We start from the raw sequence: 27,272 nt of genomic DNA, 5'->3' as shown, positions 1-27,272 counted from the left end.
GCGCTGGAACCGGAAGGAGCGTACACATTAAGAAGGAGTACATCATGGAACTGGGCGGCAATGCCCCGTCCGGTAGGTAACATGGACAAACAAGAACATTCAATGCCTTCCCGATACAGAATGATGGTACCGGCCTCCGTTCCTATATTGACAATGGCGTCATAACCGGGGACGTCGGCTAGGAGTGGAGTCATTGCTTCCTGTACGAACAGAATATCTATATCAGCGGCCTGTAAATACTGTCGAAGGCTGTGGATTTTTGCTTGAGAGACAATGCGGTTTACATTCATAGTAGAAATCTTATATGATTGTCGTGAACGGAGCGATATGGGACGACTGGTCATCTGCAGATGGAAACAGGTAAGATTTTTATCCCTTCAGCAGTCGTCCGCTTCGGAGGTCGAATAAGTCTAGACGTCGCCGTCCGTGGAAGCTGCATTGCGCCGAGGCGTAAGCAGCGTATCACCAGTTGCCAACGGTTCGTCACGGTCGGGAGTGCCGGCCATATCTTCAGTGTCATCCGCCCAATTGACAACAGACACAGCCGTTGTCGCGCCTGCTGTGGCGGTTCCGGAACCGCATAGCGGGCCGTCACCCTGCGCATCCGGCACTTGGTCCGTCCGCGGTGGTGCACAAGTCTCTGCCCTCCCCGTGTCAAGGTTGGAGACATCATCGTCAATAGTCGTGGGTGAGGCCAACGACGGAAGACAATCGTCGGTCCCCGAAGTGTCATCGCAGATCATGCGGCCTGCTTGTTTGGCCTTTTCACGCAAGAGGAGCGCCGATTGGGCTGCCTCAGGACGAGCGATCCGACGTTTCTTGTGTTTTTTCGGGGAGGACCTACCGACGGAGACTTCCGCATTCTCTAAAGGAAGAGGAAGAGTCCCTGTCTCTTGCCGTCTGTCAACATCGGTTGTAGCAGCCTCGACGCCGTCGACCCGAGCTGCCTCACGTGAGGCGTCACGGGGCGCCGCGTCTAGTAAGCCAGTGGCCGGCAAAGCTTCCTGAGTGGTAGATATTTCCATAGGTACATCTCCGTCATTCGTAATATCGGCCACACGAAGTCCCACGTCCACAGCCGGCGCCGTGGGTGTATTAGCACGGACCGCCGCTACATAAGTAGTCGGTAATATTGTCGGTTGCGTGGGAGTGGCTAGTTCACCCGCAGGCAGCTGTGTCACACGTCGTTGGATGCACTGTGCTCGGACGTGGCCTGTGGAATTACAGCCGGAACATGTACGGGGCTGTCCCTCATACATGATTATCGCCCTGTATCCACAAATCGTTAGGTAGGATGGAATATGCCGTTGCAATTCGATCTTAATCTGCCGCACACCATTCAAGACAGGGTACTTATGGAACGAGGCCCACTTTTCGGCAATGTTACTGATAATTTTGCCGTAGGACTTAAGAGAAGCGTTAATTTGTTCGGCCGTGATTTCAAAAGGCAACTCGAAAATTCTGACGGTGCGAATACCAAGACCAGCGTGGACAACAGTCACCTCACCCACATTTCCGTCACTGTGTCGAAATTTATAGGTACCGCCACATGACTCGATGATTTTGTCGCACAATTCTGGGTCACGCAATTTGATATAAACTGTGCTACTAACAATAGACAAATGGATACCAATGATATCGGTGGGGGTAATTTTACGTGTTCATCAAGAAATCGTTCGACTTCGTAATACTTCGGTCGAGAGAAACTGCCATCAAACATGAACTTCAAAGTATCCTTTCGCTCTGGGTGTTCCATGCTAGGTTCTATTCGTTAACAACAAGATGTTATGCGCGCCGCAACGGCCCTCGACTCACCACGTGCCGCACCGCAAGCCGCAGCTGAGCACGTAAACAACGCTCCAGGCACGTCCGACTGGCACGACGGCCGCACCTCGACTGTCCATTAGGCCACAGAGGCTGACTGCCGTTTAACTGGCGGTGTGCTTGCTCAAATCAACACTTGCCAAGTGTACCCTTCCTGATGCGCTACTCTACGTCTGCAGAGAGTCAGGACGTCGCATGAGCCTTTCCTGTGTGCCTGTACATACTCAGACGTATCGAAGTCCAGGCACCTACTTTCTGCTGGCAATTCTTGTACCTGCCGTCTTAGGCTATTCCCTTTCTGAACTCTAAGTCCTGCACACAAGACAGGTAAGTGACTATTCATATGGGTCATACCGTTTACCAACAAGTAATTTTAAAATAGCGTTTCCTTTCACAGCGCCATCAAGCTTTGAAACACTTCCGCAGCTAATAGGTCGATTGATAATGGCCGTCGTTTCGTTTCTGGTTGTCAGTAAGTGCGTATTTTCATATCGACGTCATACCTGTGATACCTGTAAGCACTCAGAAATGCCAGCTTTCTCAACTATTACAGCTGTATGTGGTGAGAGTGATTTTTCCCCAGTGAGTAAAACGTGTACCTCTGGTGGGACTCGAACCCACAATCCCCGGTTTAGGAGACCGATGCCTTATCCATTAGGCCACAGAGGCTGACTGCCGTTTAACTGGCGGTGTGCTTGCTCAAATCAACACTTGCCAAGTGTACCCTTCCTGATGCGCTACTCTACGTCTGCAGAGTGTCAGGACGTCGCATGAGCCTTTCCTGTGTGCCTGTACGTACTCAGACGTATCGAAGTCCAGGCACCTACTTTCTGCAGGCAATTCTTATACCTGCCGTCTTAGGCTATTCCCTATGTGAACTCTAAGTCCTGCACACAAGACAGGTAAGTGACTATTCATATGGGTCATACCGTTTACCAACAAGTAATTTTAAAATAGCGTTTCCTTTCACAGCGCCATCAAGCTTTGAAACACTTCCGCAGCTAATAGGTCGATTGATAATGGCCGTCGTTTCGTTTCTGGTTGTCAGTAAGTGCGTATTTTCATATCGACGTCATACCTGTGATACCTGTAAGCACTCAGAAATGCCAGCTTTCTCAACTATTACAGCTGTATGTGGTGAGAGTGATTTTTCCCCAGTGAGTAAAACGTGTACCTCTGGTGGGACTCGAACCCACAATCCCCGGTTTAGGAGACCGATGCCTTATCCATTTTTTTTTTTTATTTTTTTTTATTTTTTTTCCTTTCGGGGCAATTTCCACCCCTTTTTTTTTTTATTTTTTTTTTTTATTTTATTTTAATATAATAGTGGACCGGTGGGGGCTCGGGGGGCAAAGTGGGCAGGGGTCGAGACCTGAGGCCTGGCCACAGTGTCCCCCGCACCACCACCGAGCCTGTGGTGCTTAGGGAAGTGGGAGAAACAGGAATCAACAGTAGTGGAAGGTGTTGTTATTTATTTATTTGCATGTGTTTTTGTAATATTCACTAATAGCATGAAATTATGGGAAACACATATGCGAAAGATAAAAGAAATATAAATTCTAGGTAAAGAAAAAGAAAGGATAAAGGAAAAGCAAAAAAAAATAAAATCCGCGCAATCTGCGACGCGCTCTCCCATCCGCGGAGGTCAGAAGTAGAATAGATCGTAGGCGGTTGAAACTCAGACACCGCCGGGGGAGGAGGGGAGGGTGCCCTCTGTGCCAGGCACCCCCCAACTCAGTGGAGGTCTAACAAGGACCGCTCGAAGATAGTTAGCAAATAATGTTCGGTAACGTGGCGTGTTTTCGAGAGCTGCATGGGCTGTTCGTAAATAGGTCCAGAAGTCGAGGCGGGATTTAGGTCCCTCATTAAAGAGATAAGCGACCGCCCACCCTTTGACCCACGTAATAGCATGACATTTGGCGGCGGGAAAATGTCGGTCCTCCGGGTATAGAAACATTCGAGGCTCGACTGTGTCTGGTGGCACCCGGAGAGAGCAGGCAATGATGTGCTGCACGAAGCGCCATACATCTTGCGATGAGGCGCATGTCAGACGGTGTTCATCAGTGTCCAGTTGCTGGCAAAGGAGACAAAGAGGGGATTCTGACAAGCCAATGTTGTGCAGGCGCTGCTTCGTGGCAAATTTCCTGTTGACTATGTGATACCACAGCGCCCGGACGTTCGTAGGGAGGAAGGGCTGGTGGACGGTAGTCCATACTATGGGCCACTGGATGGAGGGGTGTTTGGTCTCCATCACATTCCGGGGAACACAGCGCAGCAACAGGCTGTAAAAATCCTTAGTCCTAGGTGGGCGTGTATCTGGGAGACTGGTATGTATATAACTGTAGTCGACGAAAAAGGTCGAAAGATGGGACAAATGAGGCACGATATGGCCGATAGACACTGGTGGTGAGGTGGAAGCTGGTAGGAGGACCTCAAGCAAGCTGCGTGTTAGAGATGTACCCTGGCCCATCCACTGTTTTCTCATGGTACTCATGTACAAGGCTGCAGATCGCATACGGACATTGACGAGCCCGACGCCACCATACCGTGTGGGCAGGGTAAGTGTCTCATAACGGACTTTAAACATTGAACCAGCCGTGAGGTAATAGCCAAAAGCCGCCTGAAGGTTGCGCCCAATTGCAGTTGGCAGAGGGAGAACTTGCGCGATGTGAACCAATTTTGATGCCACATAAAGATTAATAAACGCAACCCTTTGAAGTGTGTCCTGGCGGCGCAAGAGGTTCTGGCGGACGTCGTTGCGGATGACGTGTAACAGGCGACGGAAATTCGTTGCCGCCGTGCGTGTGACCGTGGGGGTAAAGGTAATGCCCAGGTACCGGAAAGTCCGCACAAGCGGCAGTGGTGCCACTGCACCCTCCTGGAGGCCTCGTCCAATGTGCATTGCAGAAGATTTGGCGACATTCATGGCACTGCCAGCGGCAGCCCCATAACGGGTAATCAAGTCGAGGACATCCCGAATCTCAGAGCCGGAGCGAATGAGGAGGAGGAGGTCATCAGCATATGCCCGACAGCGAAAAGTGTGTTGGCGTAGGGTGAGGCCAGAAAGCTTGGTCGTCAAGCCCCCAATAAGGGGCTCAAGGGCAATAGCATACAGGAGGGTAGAGAGGGGGCACCCCTGCCGTATCGAACGGCAGATAGGTACCGGCCCTGCTATACGTCCATTGACTTGGACACGTGAACTGGCACTGTCGTAAAGACGCCGGATGACGTCGAGAAACGGAGGGGGGATGCCCATTCGGGCTGCCACCGAAAACAGGAAAAGATGACGCACTTTATCGAAGGCGCTGTCGAAGTCTATAGCGACGACCGCTGCCCGGAGCCTGCAGGCCGCCGCTATCGCAATTAAGTCGCGGCATTCCCCTGTGGCAGTCTGTATGTTAATCTGTCCGCCAGGCGTCGTTTGTTCTGGCGAGAGGATATGAGGGAGTGTAGTTCGGAGCCGCATTGCCAGTAAGCGCGCGAAAATCTTGTAATCGGCATTGAGGAGGGTGAGCGGTCTGTAACTCGTGACCATCGAACCACGGGCTGGTTTGTGGACTGGTATAATGATGCCCTCAGCAAAGGCGGGTGGGATTGCTTGGTCAGATGTTATCAGTTCTTGATACATAGTCGTCCACCGTGGGGCCATGAGGTCCCGAAAGGTACGGTAAAACTCAATCGGTAAGCCGTCAATGCCGGGCGATCTGTTGACTGCACCTTTGGCGATTGCGTTGTTGACTTCGTCTAGCGTGACCGCCACTGTCAAAGCATCCGCCTCCGTGTGGGGGAGGGTGCGCGTGACGTAATTCAAAATGGAGGCGTCTGCTGCAGTTTCAGAGTCGTCATCACTATAAGTACGACGGTAGTGCTCGACGAATGCGCGGACGATGTCATTCTGAGTGGTCACCTGCGTTCCATGAGGCGTTGTCAAAGTGCTGATGATCTGCCGACGACGCCTTCGGTTGTCGGACACTATATCATGCATGGATGGAATTTCTAAATCCGCGTGATCGTGGCGCCGCGTCCGTATCACGACCCCTTGCAATTTCCGGCGTGCCAGCGCAATTATCTTCGCCTTAGTTCTTTGCCGTTCCAACTGGTTGTCCGGGGTAGGCGGTTGAGCATCCAGATCTCGGAGAATCGCGTAATAGAAGTCAACAGTGGTGCGATGCCAGTCGGCCATGTCCTTCCCGTATCTCATCAGTGTCCTCCGGATCGCCGGCTTGGCGCAGTCCAACCACCATGTCAATGTCGAGCGGTAGCGGGGAAGGCGTCGTTCGCAGGCTGTCCACGTGTCAGTGACTTGTTGGCGACACGCCTGGTCATGCAAGTGTGAGGTATTGAGTTTCCATGGCGCACGGCTGCGCCATACTGATTGCGGCGGAAGGAGGACCGTACAGATGTAAGCGCAATGGTCGGAAAAGGCCAGCGGCCAGCGCTCGGCGCCCCGTATCGCAGATCTAAGAGTTTGTGAGACATATATCCTGTCTAGTCAGCTTGCGGAATGACTTGTAAGAAAGGTATGGCCAGAAAGGTCGCCGTGTTGTACTTCCCAGGTATCGTGAAGCAGGAGGTCTCGCACCACTATACGTAGCTCCTGGCATGTAGTATAGTGGGGAATCTGATCTTTAGGATGCAGAACGCTGTTAAAGTCACCTCCTAGTAGGCAATGGTCATAACGCCCTAAAAACAGGGGAGCGATTTCCTCGGAATAAAACTGGGCTCTTTCATGCCGTCGTTCGGTGCCTGAGGGAGCGTAGACATTAATGATGCGTGTCCCCATGGCAGTGAGTGCCATGCCCCGAGCTGATGGAAGGAAGGCGACATCGGTCACAGAAATCCCGTGGCGGACGTAGATGGCCACCCCGCGGCCCATAGGATCACTCGCGGAGGCGTGGGCGGTATAGCCATTAATATCCGGGAGACTAGCCAAGTGAACTTCCTGCCGAAGGGCGAAATCAATATCCGAAGCCCAGAACATCTCCTGCATAAGGCGGATTTTCACCCTGGAACGGATGTTGTTGGTGTTGATGGTTGCTATCCGGTAGGCCTGGTGTCGGATTGCTGGTGGCTGGTCCACTCCGCCGTCCGCGCAAGGGTGTGGGCGTCGCAGCGGAACGTTATCCCGCTGGGCCGCAGGGGAGTCTGGGGAGAGTATTATTAGTGGTGCGGCCGTGACGGCGCAGGGTCCCGTAACGGCTCCTGCTCCGTGACCTCCTCCTCGTGCCACGCCGTGGAAGCGGAAACTGGTGTATCGTCCATTTTGTCTTCAGAAGATGTTGTAATTGTGCGTGGTGTCGTGTCGCCTGTGAGACGTTCATGATTTAGTTCAGCGTCAGCACGGGGCGCAGGCACACCGATAGATGTCTCCGCGCTCATGACGTCTTCGTCAGCAGTAGCGGGTTCTGAGGCTTCGTGCTGGTCGACGGGTACGTCCTCCTCGACTTGTAACGTCTCCTCTTGGCCGGAAACGGTGCGACGTCTTCGCTTGCGACGTTTCGGGGAACGTTGTTTCCTTGTGCGACCCTCCGTGTCCGACGACGGAAGGGAGTCACGTCGTTCTGGCAGAAAGGCCGCTGTAGGAACGATGAGCGAGTCGATCTCCATCGTGTTTCCGAGATCAGGGTCAGCGTCTGGTTGCGTCGGCATCTTCGGAGCGGCGTCAATGGCCGGCCGAGGCGGCGGGTCGTCCGAGGCGCTCTCCGTCAGTGTCTGGTCGGGCTCGTTGGTGGCGTCGTTTGTGGTGACCGGGCGACGTTGCAAAGTGGTAGGAGAAGCCAGAGCAGCGGCATAGGTCACCGGTAGCACTGTAGGTTGCGACGTGGGTGGTTTTTCGACAGCTGGAAGTTGAGTAATACGCCGTTGTAGGCATTCGGATCTAAGGTGGCCTTCTTTGCCGCACCCGGAACAGGTCCGAGGCTGGCCATCGTATATAATTATGGCACGGCATCCGCCGATCTGTAAGTAGGACGGGACGTGGCTTCGGAGATCTATGGTGACCTGTCGGACCCCGTTTAGGACAGGATACGTCCGAAACTGTGTCCACTTCTCCGCAGTGTGGCCGTGGACTGTGCCGTATGGGCGTAGTGCCGCGACGACTTCCTCAGCTGGAAGTTCGAATGGCAATTCGAAAATGCGTATCGTTCGCATACCTAAGCCTGCGTGGTCGACGGTTACCTCTCCCACATTGCCATCAGCGTGACAGAAGCGGAGCCCCTGTTTGGTCTCACGTAGTATGCGTTCGCACGCCGCGTCGTTAATGATTTTCACATAGACCGTGCTGCTCACGATGGACAAATGTATGCCTATAATATCGGTCGCCGGGATCTTCACGTCCTCTCGCAGAAAACGCTCCACCTCAAGTGCTTTGGGTCGGGCATAATCGTTGCAGAAAGTAAATCGGAGTGTTGATTTACGGTAACGGTTCGCCATGGATCGTACAAGGTAAGCCGGCACTTAAGCAACGGCCGTCGGAAAGTAAACAAGGCGAGCTCGCGCGCCGCACGAAGTCAACACGTACGCGTCCGCTCTGTTGCCCTGCCGAAGGCAGACTACCCTTAGGCCACAGAGGCTGACTGCCGTTTAACTGGCGGTGTGCTTGCTCAAATCAACACTTGCCAAGTGTACCCTTCCTGATGCGCTACTCTACGTCTGCAGAGTGTCAGGACGTCGCATGAGCCTTTCCTGTGTGCCTGTACGTACTCAGACGTATCGAAGTCCAGGCACCTACTTTCTGCAGGCAATTCTTATACCTGCCGTCTTAGGCTATTCCCTTTCTGAACTCTAAGTCCTGCACACAAGACAGGTAAGTGACTATTCATATGGGTCATACCGTTTACCAACAAGTAATTTTAAAATAGCGTTTCCTTTCACAGCGCCATCAAGCTTTGAAACACTTCCGCAGCTAATAGGTCGATTGATAATGGCCGTCGTTTCGTTTCTGGTTGTCAGTAAGTGCGTATTTTCATATCGACGTCATACCTATGATACCTGTAAGCACTCAGAAATGCCAGCTTTCTCAACTATTACAGCTGTATGTGGTGAGAGTGATTTTTCCCCAGTGAGTAAAACGTGTACCTCTGGTGGGACTCGAACCCACAATCCCCGGTTTAGGAGACCGATGCCTTATCCATTAGGCCACAGAGGCTGACTGCCGTTTAACTGGCGGTGTGCTTGCTCAAATCAACACTTGCCAAGTGTACCCTTCCTGATGCGCTACTCTACGTCTGCAGAGTGTCAGGACGTCGCATGAGCCTTTCCTGTGTGCCTGTACGTACTCAGACGTATCGAAGTCCAGGCACCTACTTTCTGCAGGCAATTCTTATACCTGCCGTCTTAGGCTATTCCCTATGTGAACTCTAAGTCCTGCACACAAGACAGGTAAGTGACTATTCATATGGGTCATACCGTTTACCAACAAGTAATTTTAAAATAGCGTTTCCTTTCACAGCGCCATCAAGCTTTGAAACACTTCCGCAGCTAATAGGTCGATTGATAATGGCCGTCGTTTCGTTTCTGGTTGTCAGTAAGTGCGTATTTTCATATCGACGTCATACCTGTGATACCTGTAAGCACTCAGAAATGCCAGCTTTCTCAACTATTACAGCTGTATGTGGTGAGAGTGATTTTTCCCCAGTGAGTAAAACGTGTACCTCTGGTGGGACTCGAACCCACAATCCCCGGTTTAGGAGACCGATGCCTTATCCATTTTTTTTTTTTATTTTTTTTTATTTTTTTTCCTTTCGGGGCAATTTCCACCCCTTTTTTTTTTTATTTTTTTTTTTTATTTTATTTTAATATAATAGTGGACCGGTGGGGGCTCGGGGGGCAAAGTGGGCAGGGGTCGAGACCTGAGGCCTGGCCACAGTGTCCCCCGCACCACCACCGAGCCTGTGGTGCTTAGGGAAGTGGGAGAAACAGGAATCAACAGTAGTGGAAGGTGTTGTTATTTATTTATTTGCATGTGTTTTTGTAATATTCACTAATAGCATGAAATTATGGGAAACACATATGCGAAAGATAAAAGAAATATAAATTCTAGGTAAAGAAAAAGAAAGGATAAAGGAAAAGCAAAAAAAAATAAAATCCGCGCAATCTGCGACGCGCTCTCCCATCCGCGGAGGTCAGAAGTAGAATAGATCGTAGGCGGTTGAAACTCAGACACCGCCGGGGGAGGAGGGGAGGGTGCCCTCTGTGCCAGGCACCCCCCAACTCAGTGGAGGTCTAACAAGGACCGCTCGAAGATAGTTAGCAAATAATGTTCGGTAACGTGGCGTGTTTTCGAGAGCTGCATGGGCTGTTCGTAAATAGGTCCAGAAGTCGAGGCGGGATTTAGGTCCCTCATTAAAGAGATAAGCGACCGCCCACCCTTTGACCCACGTAATAGCATGACATTTGGCGGCGGGAAAATGTCGGTCCTCCGGGTATAGAAACATTCGAGGCTCGACTGTGTCTGGTGGCACCCGGAGAGAGCAGGCAATGATGTGCTGCACGAAGCGCCATACATCTTGCGATGAGGCGCATGTCAGACGGTGTTCATCAGTGTCCAGTTGCTGGCAAAGGAGACAAAGAGGGGATTCTGACAAGCCAATGTTGTGCAGGCGCTGCTTCGTGGCAAATTTCCTGTTGACTATGTGATACCACAGCGCCCGGACGTTCGTAGGGAGGAAGGGCTGGTGGACGGTAGTCCATACTATGGGCCACTGGATGGAGGGGTGTTTGGTCTCCATCACATTCCGGGGAACACAGCGCAGCAACAGGCTGTAAAAATCCTTAGTCCTAGGTGGGCGTGTATCTGGGAGACTGGTATGTATATAACTGTAGTCGACGAAAAAGGTCGAAAGATGGGACAAATGAGGCACGATATGGCCGATAGACACTGGTGGTGAGGTGGAAGCTGGTAGGAGGACCTCAAGCAAGCTGCGTGTTAGAGATGTACCCTGGCCCATCCACTGTTTTCTCATGGTACTCATGTACAAGGCTGCAGATCGCATACGGACATTGACGAGCCCGACGCCACCATACCGTGTGGGCAGGGTAAGTGTCTCATAACGGACTTTAAACATTGAACCAGCCGTGAGGTAATAGCCAAAAGCCGCCTGAAGGTTGCGCCCAATTGCAGTTGGCAGAGGGAGAACTTGCGCGATGTGAACCAATTTTGATGCCACATAAAGATTAATAAACGCAACCCTTTGAAGTGTGTCCTGGCGGCGCAAGAGGTTCTGGCGGACGTCGTTGCGGATGACGTGTAACAGGCGACGGAAATTCGTTGCCGCCGTGCGTGTGACCGTGGGGGTAAAGGTAATGCCCAGGTACCGGAAAGTCCGCACAAGCGGCAGTGGTGCCACTGCACCCTCCTGGAGGCCTCGTCCAATGTGCATTGCAGAAGATTTGGCGACATTCATGGCACTGCCAGCGGCAGCCCCATAACGGGTAATCAAGTCGAGGACATCCCGAATCTCAGAGCCGGAGCGAATGAGGAGGAGGAGGTCATCAGCATATGCCCGACAGCGAAAAGTGTGTTGGCGTAGGGTGAGGCCAGAAAGCTTGGTCGTCAAGCCCCCAATAAGGGGCTCAAGGGCAATAGCATACAGGAGGGTAGAGAGGGGGCACCCCTGCCGTATCGAACGGCAGATAGGTACCGGCCCTGCTATACGTCCATTGACTTGGACACGTGAACTGGCACTGTCGTAAAGACGCCGGATGACGTCGAGAAACGGAGGGGGGATGCCCATTCGGGCTGCCACCGAAAACAGGAAAAGATGACGCACTTTATCGAAGGCGCTGTCGAAGTCTATAGCGACGACCGCTGCCCGGAGCCTGCAGGCCGCCGCTATCGCAATTAAGTCGCGGCATTCCCCTGTGGCAGTCTGTATGTTAATCTGTCCGCCAGGCGTCGTTTGTTCTGGCGAGAGGATATGAGGGAGTGTAGTTCGGAGCCGCATTGCCAGTAAGCGCGCGAAAATCTTGTAATCGGCATTGAGGAGGGTGAGCGGTCTGTAACTCGTGACCATCGAACCACGGGCTGGTTTGTGGACTGGTATAATGATGCCCTCAGCAAAGGCGGGTGGGATTGCTTGGTCAGATGTTATCAGTTCTTGATACATAGTCGTCCACCGTGGGGCCATGAGGTCCCGAAAGGTACGGTAAAACTCAATCGGTAAGCCGTCAATGCCGGGCGATCTGTTGACTGCACCTTTGGCGATTGCGTTGTTGACTTCGTCTAGCGTGACCGCCACTGTCAAAGCATCCGCCTCCGTGTGGGGGAGGGTGCGCGTGACGTAATTCAAAATGGAGGCGTCTGCTGCAGTTTCAGAGTCGTCATCACTATAAGTACGACGGTAGTGCTCGACGAATGCGCGGACGATGTCATTCTGAGTGGTCACCTGCGTTCCATGAGGCGTTGTCAAAGTGCTGATGATCTGCCGACGACGCCTTCGGTTGTCGGACACTATATCATGCATGGATGGAATTTCTAAATCCGCGTGATCGTGGCGCCGCGTCCGTATCACGACCCCTTGCAATTTCCGGCGTGCCAGCGCAATTATCTTCGCCTTAGTTCTTTGCCGTTCCAACTGGTTGTCCGGGGTAGGCGGTTGAGCATCCAGATCTCGGAGAATCGCGTAATAGAAGTCAACAGTGGTGCGATGCCAGTCGGCCATGTCCTTCCCGTATCTCATCAGTGTCCTCCGGATCGCCGGCTTGGCGCAGTCCAACCACCATGTCAATGTCGAGCGGTAGCGGGGAAGGCGTCGTTCGCAGGCTGTCCACGTGTCAGTGACTTGTTGGCGACACGCCTGGTCATGCAAGTGTGAGGTATTGAGTTTCCATGGCGCACGGCTGCGCCATACTGATTGCGGCGGAAGGAGGACCGTACAGATGTAAGCGCAATGGTCGGAAAAGGCCAGCGGCCAGCGCTCGGCGCCCCGTATCGCAGATCTAAGAGTTTGTGAGACATATATCCTGTCTAGTCAGCTTGCGGAATGACTTGTAAGAAAGGTATGGCCAGAAAGGTCGCCGTGTTGTACTTCCCAGGTATCGTGAAGCAGGAGGTCTCGCACCACTATACGTAGCTCCTGGCATGTAGTATAGTGGGGAATCTGATCTTTAGGATGCAGAACGCTGTTAAAGTCACCTCCTAGTAGGCAATGGTCATAACGCCCTAAAAACAGGGGAGCGATTTCCTCGGAATAAAACTGGGCTCTTTCATGCCGTCGTTCGGTGCCTGAGGGAGCGTAGACATTAATGATGCGTGTCCCCATGGCAGTGAGTGCCATGCCCCGAGCTGATGGAAGGAAGGCGACATCGGTCACAGAAATCCCGTGGCGGACGTAGATGGCCACCCCGCGGCCCATAGGATCACTCGCGGAGGCGTGGGCGGTATAGCCATTAATATCCGGGAGACTAGCCAAGTGAACTTCCTGCCGAAGGGCGAAATCAATATCCGAAGCCCAGAACATCTCCTGCATAAGGCGGATTTTCACCCTGGAACGGATGTTGTTGGTGTTGATGGTTGCTATCCGGTAGGCCTGGTGTCGGATTGCTGGTGGCTGGTCCACTCCGCCGTCCGCGCAAGGGTGTGGGCGTCGCAGCGGAACGTTATCCCGCTGGGCCGCAGGGGAGTCTGGGGAGAGTATTATTAGTGGTGCGGCCGTGACGGCGCAGGGTCCCGTAACGGCTCCTGCTCCGTGACCTCCTCCTCGTGCCACGCCGTGGAAGCGGAAACTGGTGTATCGTCCATTTTGTCTTCAGAAGATGTTGTAATTGTGCGTGGTGTCGTGTCGCCTGTGAGACGTTCATGATTTAGTTCAGCGTCAGCACGGGGCGCAGGCACACCGATAGATGTCTCCGCGCTCATGACGTCTTCGTCAGCAGTAGCGGGTTCTGAGGCTTCGTGCTGGTCGACGGGTACGTCCTCCTCGACTTGTAACGTCTCCTCTTGGCCGGAAACGGTGCGACGTCTTCGCTTGCGACGTTTCGGGGAACGTTGTTTCCTTGTGCGACCCTCCGTGTCCGACGACGGAAGGGAGTCACGTCGTTCTGGCAGAAAGGCCGCTGTAGGAACGATGAGCGAGTCGATCTCCATCGTGTTTCCGAGATCAGGGTCAGCGTCTGGTTGCGTCGGCATCTTCGGAGCGGCGTCAATGGCCGGCCGAGGCGGCGGGTCGTCCGAGGCGCTCTCCGTCAGTGTCTGGTCGGGCTCGTTGGTGGCGTCGTTTGTGGTGACCGGGCGACGTTGCAAAGTGGTAGGAGAAGCCAGAGCAGCGGCATAGGTCACCGGTAGCACTGTAGGTTGCGACGTGGGTGGTTTTTCGACAGCTGGAAGTTGAGTAATACGCCGTTGTAGGCATTCGGATCTAAGGTGGCCTTCTTTGCCGCACCCGGAACAGGTCCGAGGCTGGCCATCGTATATAATTATGGCACGGCATCCGCCGATCTGTAAGTAGGACGGGACGTGGCTTCGGAGATCTATGGTGACCTGTCGGACCCCGTTTAGGACAGGATACGTCCGAAACTGTGTCCACTTCTCCGCAGTGTGGCCGTGGACTGTGCCGTATGGGCGTAGTGCCGCGACGACTTCCTCAGCTGGAAGTTCGAATGGCAATTCGAAAATGCGTATCGTTCGCATACCTAAGCCTGCGTGGTCGACGGTTACCTCTCCCACATTGCCATCAGCGTGACAGAAGCGGAGCCCCTGTTTGGTCTCACGTAGTATGCGTTCGCACGCCGCGTCGTTAATGATTTTCACATAGACCGTGCTGCTCACGATGGACAAATGTATGCCTATAATATCGGTCGCCGGGATCTTCACGTCCTCTCGCAGAAAACGCTCCACCTCAAGTGCTTTGGGTCGGGCATAATCGTTGCAGAAAGTAAATCGGAGTGTTGATTTACGGTAACGGTTCGCCATGGATCGTACAAGGTAAGCCGGCACTTAAGCAACGGCCGTCGGAAAGTAAACAAGGCGAGCTCGCGCGCCGCACGAAGTCAACACGTACGCGTCCGCTCTGTTGCCCTGCCGAAGGCAGACTACCATTAGGCCACAGAGGCTGACTGCCGTTTAACTGGCGGTGTGCTTGCTCAAATCAACACTTGCCAAGTGTACCCTTCCTGATGCGCTACTCTACGTCTGCAGAGTGTCAGGACGTCGCATGAGCCTTTCCTGTGTGCCTGTACGTACTCAGACGTATCGAAGTCCAGGCACCTACTTTCTGCAGGCAATTCTTATACCTGCCGTCTTAGGCTATTCCCTTTCTGAACTCTAAGTCCTGCACACAAGACAGGTAAGTGACTATTCATATGGGTCATACCGTTTACCAACAAGTAATTTTAAAATAGCGTTTCCTTTCACAGCGCCATCAAGCTTTGAAACACTTCCGCAGCTAATAGGTCGATTGATAATGGCCGTCGTTTCGTTTCTGGTTGTCAGTAAGTGCGTATTTTCATATCGACGTCATACCTATGATACCTGTAAGCACTCAGAAATGCCAGCTTTCTCAACTATTACAGCTGTATGTGGTGAGAGTGATTTTTCCCCAGTGAGTAAAACGTGTACCTCTGGTGGGACTCGAACCCACAATCCCCGGTTTAGGAGACCGATGCCTTATCCATTTTTTTTTTTTTTTTTTTTTTTTTTTTTTTTTTTTATACCTGCCGAAACCCGGGATCGAACCAGGGACCTTTAGATCTTCATTCTAACGCTCTCCCAACATTTTTTTTTTTTTTTTTTTTTTTTTTTTTTACAGTACTGAAATTAAAATCCTAAAACATGACTATATAATGTAGACTGCTGACTGAAATAAAGATTAAAACACGAAAACTTCAGTCCTGGTGTAGAGAAGAAACATATATAAAGGCGGCAAATCCAGAAACAGTATAAAAGAAAATGGCTCACACAGGTGACCTTAGCCAACACCCTCTCTTTCAAATGTCAGGCTAAGCATATTGGCAAAATCATCTCGGAGGCCTGGCAATCGCAAGCAGTAAGCATGTACTGCCGAAACGCTAGGTGTCCATCCTCTTCATGACAACTGTTGACAAAATGTACGAAATGGCCAATCAACCACATGACGGTATGGAGCTTCGTCCGCGGAAAAAAAGGAAGAATCGGGCCGGACGATGATGTCAATAGTATAAGCGGCTTCAGCAGACCTAGTGACAAAAGCAAGTTGTTTCCTGAGCCAACGCCAATTTGCAAGGTGCCCACAGCAGGTGAATCGATGTTCAAGGGTATCCAGGAGACCACACCGAGTACAGGTGTCCGTGTCAGAAAGACCAATACGGTGCAGTCGTACATTGGTGGGAACCAAATTATTTATTACCCTATACCACGTGGACGCCACGGCCATAGAGTGGATCGGCAGACTAACGTTCTTCCAGACGTTCCTCCAGGACACAGATGGAGACGCCAGTTCTATTGGATTGGGACCGGCCAGCCCCTCCCAGCGGGCAATCAAGCCCTTGGTCGTTGGCACCGGTCGCCGCAAGAAGACGTCACCGAGGTAACTCACCGCAATGTAAAATTCCCGAATGTGTTTCAACTTAAAATTTAGGCGTCCGACATCGACAGGTGGAGCAAGGCTCGCCGGACGCACAACAGTAAAAAGCCTGGATGTAATTGAAGTCACTTCTTGCGTAACAATTAGAGTCGTTCGGCGGACGTACAAAGCAGACGCCTTGCGAGTAATGTCAGAGAGGCCCAAGCCTCCGGAGAGACGCGGTTTCGTCATTACCTCGTAACGTAACTTGAATAGATGGCCCTTCCATATAAACCTGCTAGACAATTGGCGCAACCTTTTCGCCACCATCATGGGAAGTGGGAACAGCTGAGCAACATAATAAGCTTTACATAGAACGTAGGTGTCTAAAATTCTGACTTTTTGCAAAATGGTAGCAGAGCGCTGCTCATGGACCATCAGAGCCCCCTGTATCTTCTCGGTGACAGATTTCCAATTGAGAGCCGCCATTTTTAGAGGACATCGATCAATGATAATCCCCAAGGACGTATGGCGATCGACAAAAGTGGCCCAAGGGACGTCAGCATCGCGAAATCCTCGAATATCAAGGAACTTACATTTACCCTGATTGAGACGCGCTCCAGAGACACGACAGTATGCATCAACCGCCCCTTTCAGCAACGGGATATCATCACGTTGACGGAGGAGAACAACGACATCATCCGCATATGCCTTAACAGAGAGCTTCCCACCAGAGAGGGACATACCCTGAAGCTTGAGAGCAATAGTCCGAAGCAGCGGTTCCAGGGACAATACGAATAAAGACATAGAGAGCGGACTACCCTGAGGCACTCCGCGGCGGATAGCAATGGGCGGCGTCAGCTGCCCATTGACTGACACCCGAGCTGTTATTCCCCTATACAAATTGCCAAGAACACCACGTGATGAAGCGTTAAAACCTATTGTACCTAAAACACGATCTAAAAACACATGACTGACGTGATCAAAAGCCTTATAAAAATCAAGGAAGGCAAAGGCACAATGTACGTTTGTAACCGCCGCAACCGAGACAACATCCCGATATTCGGCTACTGGTGTCAGAATAGATCTATCATGAAAACAACATTGATGTGCACCAATCACACCCCGAAGCAGAGAAGACAACCGGCTATTGAGCGCTCTAGCAGCTGTCTTATAGTCAAAATTCAGCAATGTGAGCGGACGAAGATTGGCAGCAGATAAACGACCAGAGGACTTCGGGATTAAAACAATTTTCCCTACTTTAAAATCGGCAGGCACATCCATCCCCCTGACAATCTCATTTAAAATCTGCGTAAAAATGCCACCCAAAAGAGGCCAAAAACGGAGATAAAATTCTTTAGGCAGGCCGTCTGGACCCGGCGATTTACTGGACGGAGAGCGAGCAATAAAATCGAAAACATCATCTACCTGGAACTCCCGGAGAAATTCGCCGTTCGCGTCAGGCGCGATCGTCGCAGTTAGATCCCCAAAGACATCATCCGAAAGAGACTCACCAGAATCATCGGCAGAATATAGACTAGTGTAATACTGATGAAGAGCACGAACCATTTCCTCCTGTGCAATAAGCTGTCGCCCATCATCCACCGTAAGAGAAGAGATCAAGGAGCGACGACGACGATTCTGATGCCGTAGCAGGTGGTACAAGGATGTCAGTTCACCTTCAACAAGAGAGTGAGGTTTCGACTTAACTCGCAGACCATCCATCAGTCGTCGTTTAAGGCTCAAGAGCTTGGCTTTAATACGACGAACATCATGGATCCGCAGTGGAGAGGTACCCGCCGCGTCATATAGTTCACGCAGGACAGAGTAGTAATATTCATACGTGTTCTTAAAATCACGCGTCCTAGCAGCACAGTAGAAAATCAAAGTCTGACGAATCTTGGGCTTGGCAAACGCAGTCCACCAAACCAGCAAGGAGGGGTATCGCGGGACAGAGCGAAGACATCGCTCCCACACGCCACTTATAACATCATCCATAGCACTGTCGGCAAGGTGGGAAACATTTAACATCCACTGGGAACGATAAAGTTTTGCAGGTTGGCGACTAAGATTTGCAGTTGCAGTAAAAGCACAATGGTCAGAAAAACTAGTAGGAATAACATCGACAGAAAGAATTTTATCACATAAAAAATCAGATAAATAGAATCTGTCGAGTCTACTGCATGAGGACGCGGTAAAAAACGTATATTTCACCAGGGTTGGATATTTGTGTTCCCAAACATCACTCAGATGCATCGTACGAACTAAGTCATGTAAATCACGGCAATAATTAAAATTGGGGGACTGGTCTGCAGGGCGTAAAACACAATTAAAATCGCCTCCGAGCAGGAGACTCCGAGGACTCTGGCGCAAAAGATAAATAAGCTCTTCTTTATAAAAGCGCGATCGAGCCACAGTGTGACCCGAACCAGAGGGGGCATACAAAACAACGAGGCGGAGATCAAAAAGACGACAACCAATCCCACGGCCAGAGTCAAGGAATTCAATGTCAGTAATAGGAATGCCCTCTCGAAAGAAAAGAGCAGTTCCTGTTGAATATTCCGGCGCGACATTAAAAACAGTTTGAAATCCAGGTAGAGAGAGATCAGAAAACAACACTTCCTGCAAAAACACTACGTCCGCACAGGCGTCGTAAATAAACTGCCGCAAAGAGGCAATGCGAACGTCGGACTCAATACGGTTAACATTTAAGGTAAGAAAGGTGTATGCTTGAACCATAGAGAGAAAAGCGAGAAAACAAATCACCTACACCGACGCACCAGCGTCACAGTCCATAGCAGGGGTGACAGAGGCATCCGAGGGAGGGGGACTGCTACCCCGTTCCGCGGATCCCTTACGTTTCGGTTTTTTACGAACAGCATTAACGTTCGGCTGAACGCGTAACTTGCGTCGGCTGACGGGCAAGGAAACTTCAGCCGCCGGTGACGTAGGAGGGTCAAGTTCTGTATCCGACACCACCCGCGCCGGTCCACATGCGGGATCCGGGGTCGCGGGGGAAACATCCGACAAAACGGAATGGTCAACACCTGCACTAGCTTCCGGCAAACATGGACTGCACGGAGGCGAAACGTGAGCAGGAAGGTCCGAGGCCGCAGAGTTGGAAGGAAGCGGAGCAGCTCCGCTGGCAGAGGTATGGGGCAGCGAAGCAGGAAGTTGTCGCGGCTCCACTTGTTGTGACATCGAAGTCGGTTCGGAAGACGGCGCCAACAGGCCCGACCGACGACCCGACTCGAGAGAAGCTGCGTCGGAGGCCGGAGGGGCGCCAGCAGCCGCCACCGGAACCGCTACCTCAGGAGGGCAGGGAGCAGCTACAGTACACAGTGGCTCGGAGGATGCCGGTCGCTCGGACTGGGGCATCTCAGGGAGATCCTCATCCGTACTATTTCCATCGTGTGGGCGACGCCTCTTATTATTCAAAAGTGGCACACCCACCTGAGGGACAGACGGAACAACATCAGATTTAGCACGCAAAGGAGGAAATTCTGTATCAGGGGTGCGCAAAACCTGTGGAGGGGCGCTACTACCACTGGACTGTGCTACACCAAGAGCAGAACCACCTGCAACGAGGTCAGCGACCGTTAACTTGCGACGCTGTTCGAGAGAATTTTTTAAAACAAAAACTCTCCGCGGACAGTCGGTACGCACGTGACCACTTTCATTGCACAAAAAACAGGTGCCCACCTGACCACTATATGTTACATGGACACGATATCCACCGATCTGCAGGTGAGATGGAATATTCTGCTTAACGTGCATTTCGACTGAACGAATACCACTGTAACATTGCAGGCGATGTTGGCTTGACCAGCGTTCAAGGCGAATGCTCTTTACATCACCATACTTCTGTAGACCCTCCTTAAGATAGACATTATCCACCTCCGGTGGAAGGTTGTAAACACGAACATTGGTATACGTGATGGAAGCATTGGAAAGCAGCACGGTACTTACAGAATCATCCCGATGCCGAAAGAGAACTTGATGACCATATTTAGAAAGAATTTTATCAACCTGAAGTGGGTCCATAAACTTAACAAAGAAAACATACAGTTCGGTATCAAAATAAGCAGTGTGCACCTGATCCGAATGAACACCAAAGGTATCTACCAACCAATCATGAATCTCAAGAGAACTAGGTTGCACATGGCGGGTTGACTTGTCAAAAGCAAAACTAACTGTAGCCTGACGAGGAATAACCTGGGACGACATTTTCAAAATATGCGGTCGAAACCGCTACACAAAAAACACTGCAATAAGGACAGAAAGTAACACAAGGTACGAAACAACGACGGAGAAACACTCACAGAAGTTGCAACACAACACGTAAACAAAAACGATAGTCCACTATACGGAACGCTACGGCGGAGCGGAAGACTAGGCACGTCCACACTGCACGGCGTCTAAAGCGGAACTGATGTCCATTAGGCCACAGAGGCTGACTGCCGTTTAACTGGCGGTGTGCTTGCTCAAATCAACACTTGCCAAGTGTACCCTTCCTGATGCGCTACTCTACGTCTGCAGAGTGTCAGGACGTCGCATGAGCCTTTCCTGTGTGCCTGTACGTACTCAGACGTATCGAAGTCCAGGCACCTACTTTCTGCAGGCAATTCTTATACCTGCCGTCTTAGGCTATTCCCTTTCTGAACTCTAAGTCCTGCACACAAGACAGGTAAGTGATTATTCATATGGGTCATACCGTTTACCAACAAGTAATTTTAAAATAGCGTTTCCTTTCACAGCGCCATCAAGCTTTGAAACACTTCCACAGCTAATAGGTCGATTGATAATGGCCGTCGTTTCGTTTCTGGTTGTCAGTAAGTGCGTATTTTCATATCGACGTCATACCTGTAAGCACTCAGAAATGCCAGCTTTCTCAACTATTACAGCTGTATGTGGTGAGAGTGATTTTTCCCCAGTGAGTAAAACGTGTACCTCTGGTGGGACTCGAACCCACAATCCCCGGTTTAGGAGACCGATGCCTTATCCATTTTTTTTTATTTAACGCCGTAACCACTTTTTTTTTTTTTTTTTTTTTTTTTTTTTTTTTTTTATTATTATTATTATACGGGCCTCCCAACTCCCCTTATAGCCCGGCCTTGCGCTCTCCATAATTGCCGTCATTGGCGAGCTTCTGTGGGTGTACAATTAGTTGATGTAGCTCCCCCGATGACAATGAACGTGGGTGTTCCCCCGTTGATCCAGATATTCCTGCGTAAGAGCAAGTAGTTCCTCCGGATGGTCCAATACGTGGAAACATACATGCGAAATGAAAAATGAATAGATTCCTCCAAAGTAATGCAACGGTATGTATTGGTATGCAGCGAACAGCACACATACGGGGGAAAAAAAAGGGAAAAGAGAAAAAAGAAAAAACATCCCTAGAAAAACTAGTAAAAACAAGAACCTTAACTTCAAATTTAAAGTAATTCGACCCGTGCGTCATGGAAAGCCGTACCTGGAATGCACCACATCAACCAACTTGAAACTGAAAACGCCGATTGACCACCTCGGTCATTTCCACACAGCAGTAAAAAAAAAGCAAATTTAAAGACACAAGGAGAGCACATAAAAAAAGGAACAATTGGTAAAAGTATGCCCCATGTGAGGCTCGAACTCACAACCCCGGCATTGCTCACGGCTACTGCCTTATAAGGACCGTGCGCCAACCAATTGCGCCACTTTTTTTTTTTTTTTTAAACGAAACCCGTAACCTTCTATGAAAATAAATTGGAATGGTGAAAAAGACAACGAAAAGACTTCGCCCTTGGGCATAGTAGAAGTGCTGCTCGAAGAATAAACGTAACATAAACACAGCTTCGTATCTCACTCAATGAAAGTTCCTGTAGCCAGTGTCCAGCGAGTCAGTGAAAGCCGCAGTGTGAGGGGGAGTCCGGACGCTAGACAGAAGCAGTGGGGCCTCGTCGCGGCACCACTGGTGTCCCGCGGCCCGGCCTCACCCCTTCACACTCAGTTGACCTATCCGATACCCATGCGATGAAACGCTATTTTAAGCATATTGCCGAAGAGTTTCCCATGATTCGGGTACGTACATGTTTTGGCGAATTCGATATCCATAAACATCTTGAATTCCAAATAATTGTCACCGCCAAAATTATTAAAGACGTAGCTGGAATAGGTACCCAGCAACCACAAAACTGCATTGCTTTTCGTCTGCGGATAAAAATGCACATCAGGACGAGACAGTAGTGCTGACGAAACATTGGCGGTTGTAGTCCTGGTAATAAGAGCTATTTTGTGTCGAAGCCAAACCCAGTTCTGGAGACGGTCCCCGCAGGTGTAACGGTGGATAACTGTATCCGTCAGTTGGCAGCGACGACAGAGAGGGGTGTCACTGAGCCCGATTTTATGTAACCTCTCGTTCGTGCTAACGACATCATTGATGGCTTTGTACCAGGCAGTGCGAGCATCGGAACTGAGGACACGGGAACTGACATTGCGCCATACAATATCCCAGTTCATGCCACCGAGCTTCGTTGCCAAAGGATTCGTTCCTTCGTGTTGTCTCCAGTCCGCTATTATGGCTTGTGCAGTTAAACGTTGAGAGTTTATGACCTCTTTACCGATGTAGCTCCGTGAAAGGTAATAATCTCTGATATGTTGTAGCCGATAACTGATGGGCTGAATATTCAGCGGTGGGTCAAGACTTTGCGGCCTGACGGCAGTGAATAATTGCGCTGTAATGCCGGAAGGATCATTGTTAATTATAGCGGTCGTCCTTGTAACATAGAGAGCCATCGCTTTCACCTTGATATCTACTAATCCCATCCCTCCATTCTGGGGGTGGAGTGTCGCAGTTTTGGCAGACACGCGAAAAATTTCCCCTCTCCAAATAAAATTGGTCACCTTCGACATAATTTGCTTAGCAATGACTGCAGGCAGTGGCAGGAGCTGCGCCGTGTAGAAGGCTTTGGATAAAATACAGGAGTTGACCAGATGAATCCGATCAAATTGATTGAGGCTTCTGTGGGAATTGTCAATGAGAGCACCGTTAAGTTTACGCACTATTTCCCTCCAGTTTGCCGCCGCCATCTTTAAAGAGGACGCCGTCAATATGATGCCGAGAGCCTTGTGGACGCTGACTTCCTGAGCGTAGCCAACTCGCAAATGCTGGAGGCCGCAGAGGTTAATAAATTTACTTTTCTTGTCATTCAATTTAGCCCCCGACGCCAAACAGTATTGCTGGAGGTGAGCCGCTATAGTGGTGATATCATTCTCATTACGGACAACCACACCCACATCGTCGGCATAGGCGCCTACGACAGTTTTTTCTCCTGAAAGTGTTAGCCCTGTGAGTTTCGCCTGCAGTTGGAGTAACAGAGGTTCGAGTGAAAGAACAAAAAGTAACATGGACAAAGGGCTGCCTTGTGGAATCCCTCTGTTGATTTGAATCGGTTGGGTTAGTTGCGAGTTGACAGAAAGTCTTGCGTTGATCCCCAGTGCCATGTTTGTAATCATGTCAATCGCGTTCTGCAAGAAACCGAATCTTTTCATGGTTTCAAGGAGGTACTCGTGAGCGACGAGGTCAAAGGCTTTAAAAAAGTCCAGAAAGATCAGCCCACACTTCACGTTACTGGCGTTCGTTAACGCAATGATATCCCGATAAAAAGCTGCCGTTTGCAATACAGTTCTCCCGAAGGCACATGTCTGCTGACGTCCAATGAATTTTGCAGTGAGGGGCATCATTCGCGTGTTGATTGCACGGGCGACTATTTTATAATCGGAGTTTAACAGTGAAATGGGGCGGAAGTTGGCGATATTTTTGGTACCTCTGCTTTTAGGGATAAGCACAATTGTGCATTCCTTAAAGGCAAGTGGTATAGGCTTCCCTTGAAAAACTTCGTTCACTAATTGGGTGATTTTGTCCCCGATGATGTGCCAATACCTCCTGTAAAATTCAATGGGTAATCCGTCAGGACCAGGGGACTTCCTGATCGGCGAGTGGCAGACAATCTCCAAAACATCTTTATTACTAAATTCCAAAGAAATGGTGTCATTGTCTTCTCTAGTTATAGTAGAGGAAATGGCACTAAACAGTTCGTCATAGCAGTCGTCATGAGTAGCCGCTGACGTGTAGGTGTCAACAAAATAGTCGTGTAGTGCCTTGATAATCTCTCGCTGGGTGTCGACAGTCGTGCCATCACCGAGTTTCAGGGCCTCAATAAAAGTCCTCCTTCTGTTCTTAGCATGTTTGACAAGGTGGTATAGAGCGGCTGTTTCATCGTCCCTGACCGACTTCACTTTAGATTTGATCTTAAGACCTTCCAGTTGCATCCTTTTAAGATTGATTAATTTCGCCTTTACTTTTCGAATGTCGTCTATTCTGGTGTTCGCGGCGTCGGCTGTATCACAGAGGTCGCGTAAGACAGTGTAGTAGAACTCCATCGTCTTCTTTATCGCGGCTGCTCTTTCAATACCGAAGAATATAACAACTTTTCGCAGTTTGGGTTTTGCATGCTGAGTCCACCACGCTATGGTGCTACGAAAGTTTGTGGTAGTGCGCAAGCACTGCTCCCAAGCGCGTCGCACCGTCGCCTCTAGGTCAGCATCCGTTAATAAGGAGACGTTCAAGTTCCATTGATTTTTATACCAACGCGTTGGTTGTGGCAGCAAATTCAGGCACGCAACGACACCACTGTGATCAGAGAAGCTGGAGGGTATTGTTTCAATTTGTAACAAGACATTCTCTAAAACGTCGGAAACATAAATCCTGTCAATTCTGCTGCAGGAATTCGCGACGATGTGTGTGAATCGTACCAAGGTCGGGTACCTAATTTCCCACGCGTCTTTCAGTTTGAGGTCGGTCACGAGACGCTTTAATTCAGGCGAATAATTAAAATTCGGGGACTGATCTTTCTGGGATAAAACACAATTAAAATCACCTCCAATGATAACACGTTCGGGATTTTTCCGTAACAAATAGATGATTTGTTCCTTAAAAAAGTTTGCTCGTTCCGCTCTATAGGTACTGCCAGAAGGCGCGTACAAGTTAATGATGGTGACGCCAAAAACGGTGACACCCACACCTCTACCGGAATCTAACTTGTCAACCTGAGTGACGGGAATGCCTTCTCTAAGTAAGATGGCAGTCCCCACGTTCGAGTCGGGGGAAAAATTTGTAATAGCAACAAAACCAGGAAGAGTTAAGTGTGGCATGGCCACCTCCTGCAAAAGAGCGATATCTGTGCCCGACTCATAGAGATATTGTTTTAAGGCACTCAGTTTCACCTCCGACCGGATTTTATTAATATTTAATGTCGTGATCGTATAGGCTTGCGACATAATGACAGTACGTTGGAGAGGCGGAAGGAGCAAATATCTTTAAAGGGCAACATCTTCATGCCATTCCATATTTGTGGCCGGGAAATTCGTGTCTGTGACGTCACTGAGTTGTATTCTTGCGTCTTTGTTCTTACTCATTTTACGCACAGCATTTACATTAGGTTGCACTCGGATCCTGGGGCGGACACTGTGGAGCACCTCCGCAGCCGGCGGCGTGGGAGGGTCGTGGGTGATGTCAAGCTGCTCTCCCGGCACATTCCTCGAAGGGATGGCACGCGGCGACACCGCCGGCGAGCGAGCAGCTGAACTATCACTCGCACTATCAGCCTGTTTGGCAACATTCTCTGCCCGCAACGGTTTGTTGTCACCGACAGATCCGGACAGCTGTGTTTGTATTATTTCCTGGAGTTGTTGACATTCCCCTTCTTGTGAGTCCTGAACCGAAGCGGCTGCCACGTGATGTGTACCGTCGGCGCTCAGAGGTGTTTGTATACCACCATCACAGGCCTCTGTTTGTGTACTTCCTGCAGGAATGTGAGCCACACGTACAGGTTGGTCGGCCGGAGTTGGCTGTCGCGGAAGTTCTAAGGCACTAGCCAGCGGCAACTGCTTAACTTCCGCGGAAGTATCGGCACTTGAAATTGTGGGAGGAGAAGCGTCCACAATAGCCTCACCGATCGGAGCTTTCGCTTCCGAGCCGGATTCCCGATCGTCCTTTTTCGCGGTCTCATGCGCACTAGAGGCGTCGGTATCAGAGCCACTGCTGTCACAAGTTCTGCGCCTCTTATTGGTCGCGGCATCGAGTTTTGCAGGGGGCAACGCACCTTTGTCTCTCCGAACCAGAACCGGAAACTCATCAGAACGAATTTCTTGTTGCTGTTCCGAATGCATTTCAGAACTAGGGAGCCCAATCTCTGTCATCGGCTTGGCTGCCACTACATCCGCCAAAGTAAGCCATTTACGCTGCTGGAGGGAATTCTTTAACACAAACATGCGCCTGGGGCAGTCTTGACGCAAGTGACCACTCTCATTACAGATATGACAGGTCGGTATTTGGCCAATGTAAGTAACGTGAGCCTTATAGTCACAAACAAGTATATGGGATGGAATATTCTGCTTGACATGCATTTCTACAGATCGAACGCCACTGTAACATTGCAACCTATGTTGACTTGACCACCGTTCATGTCGAATCTGTTTAACGTCACCGAATTTAGACAGTACCTCCTCTAGATAACAGTTTTCTACTTCAGGGGGTAAGTTAAAAATACGCACGTTCGTGTAGTCTACATCGGCATTGGAAATGAGCACTGTACTTACAGAGTCGTCCCGGTGTCGCAAAATAGCACTTCCTCCGTGCTTCGTCATGATCTTCTCCAGTAATACAGGATTCAGTAATTTAACAAAGAAACAATACTGCTCGGTATCATAATAGGCGGTGTGCACTTGGTCAGATGTAATTCCAATAACATCAACGATCCAGTCATGTATCTCCAGTGAACTCGGTTGCACAGATCGGGTGGACTTGTCGAAATCAAAACGGAGTGTACACTTTCGCGGAAATAACCTGGACATTGCAGCAGATAGCGAGCGGTTAACCCGCTACAATAAGACCGCAACAAAAATACAAATGAAAAACGATATAAACTGCAG

General features: G+C 50.4%; 1 protein-coding gene and 2 non-coding genes across 3 annotated transcripts; all 3 read right to left on the bottom strand.

The window, feature by feature from the left end:
- Window positions 1–2,420: 2,420 nt before the first annotated feature.
- Trnar-ccu lies at window positions 2,421–2,493 on the bottom strand. The gene has a single exon. It is a non-coding gene; the product is annotated as a tRNA-Arg (tRNA).
- A 4,491-nt stretch (window positions 2,494–6,984) lies between these two features.
- LOC124782019 (microtubule-associated protein 1S-like) lies at window positions 6,985–26,540 on the bottom strand. The gene is made up of 3 exons (XM_047253911.1): window positions 25,754–26,540; window positions 13,660–14,142; window positions 6,985–7,664 (listed from the first exon to the last, which is right to left on the bottom strand). Exons 1-3 carry the CDS (start codon window positions 26,538–26,540, stop codon window positions 6,985–6,987), a joined length of 1,950 nt encoding a protein of 649 aa, XP_047109867.1.
- Trnar-ccu lies at window positions 8,899–8,971 on the bottom strand. The gene has a single exon. It is a non-coding gene; the product is annotated as a tRNA-Arg (tRNA).
- Window positions 26,541–27,272: the final 732 nt, after the last annotated feature.

Source organism: Schistocerca piceifrons, chromosome 1 (genome assembly GCF_021461385.2).
Source record: "Schistocerca piceifrons isolate TAMUIC-IGC-003096 chromosome 1, iqSchPice1.1, whole genome shotgun sequence".
Lineage (NCBI taxonomy): Eukaryota > Metazoa > Arthropoda > Insecta > Orthoptera > Acrididae > Schistocerca > Schistocerca piceifrons.
Note: the sequence above shows the minus strand (reverse complement) of the source record. Positions and strands in the feature narration are given on the sequence as shown.

What these genes read in the sequence shown, in the direction of transcription:
- LOC124782019 (XM_047253911.1), bottom strand. Translation starts at nt 26,540, where the DNA reads ATGACAGAGATTGGGCTCCCTAGTTCTGAAATGCATTCGGAACAGCAA. An exon ending in AAATGCTGTGCGTAAAATGA is followed by an intron (nt 14,143 to 25,753) that starts GTAAGAACAAAG and finishes CTCAACTTCCAG; the next exon opens with CTGTCGAAAAACCACCCACG. An exon ending in GAGCGCGGAGACATCTATCG is followed by an intron (nt 7,665 to 13,659) that starts GTGTGCCTGCGC and finishes CTCAACTTCCAG; the next exon opens with CTGTCGAAAAACCACCCACG.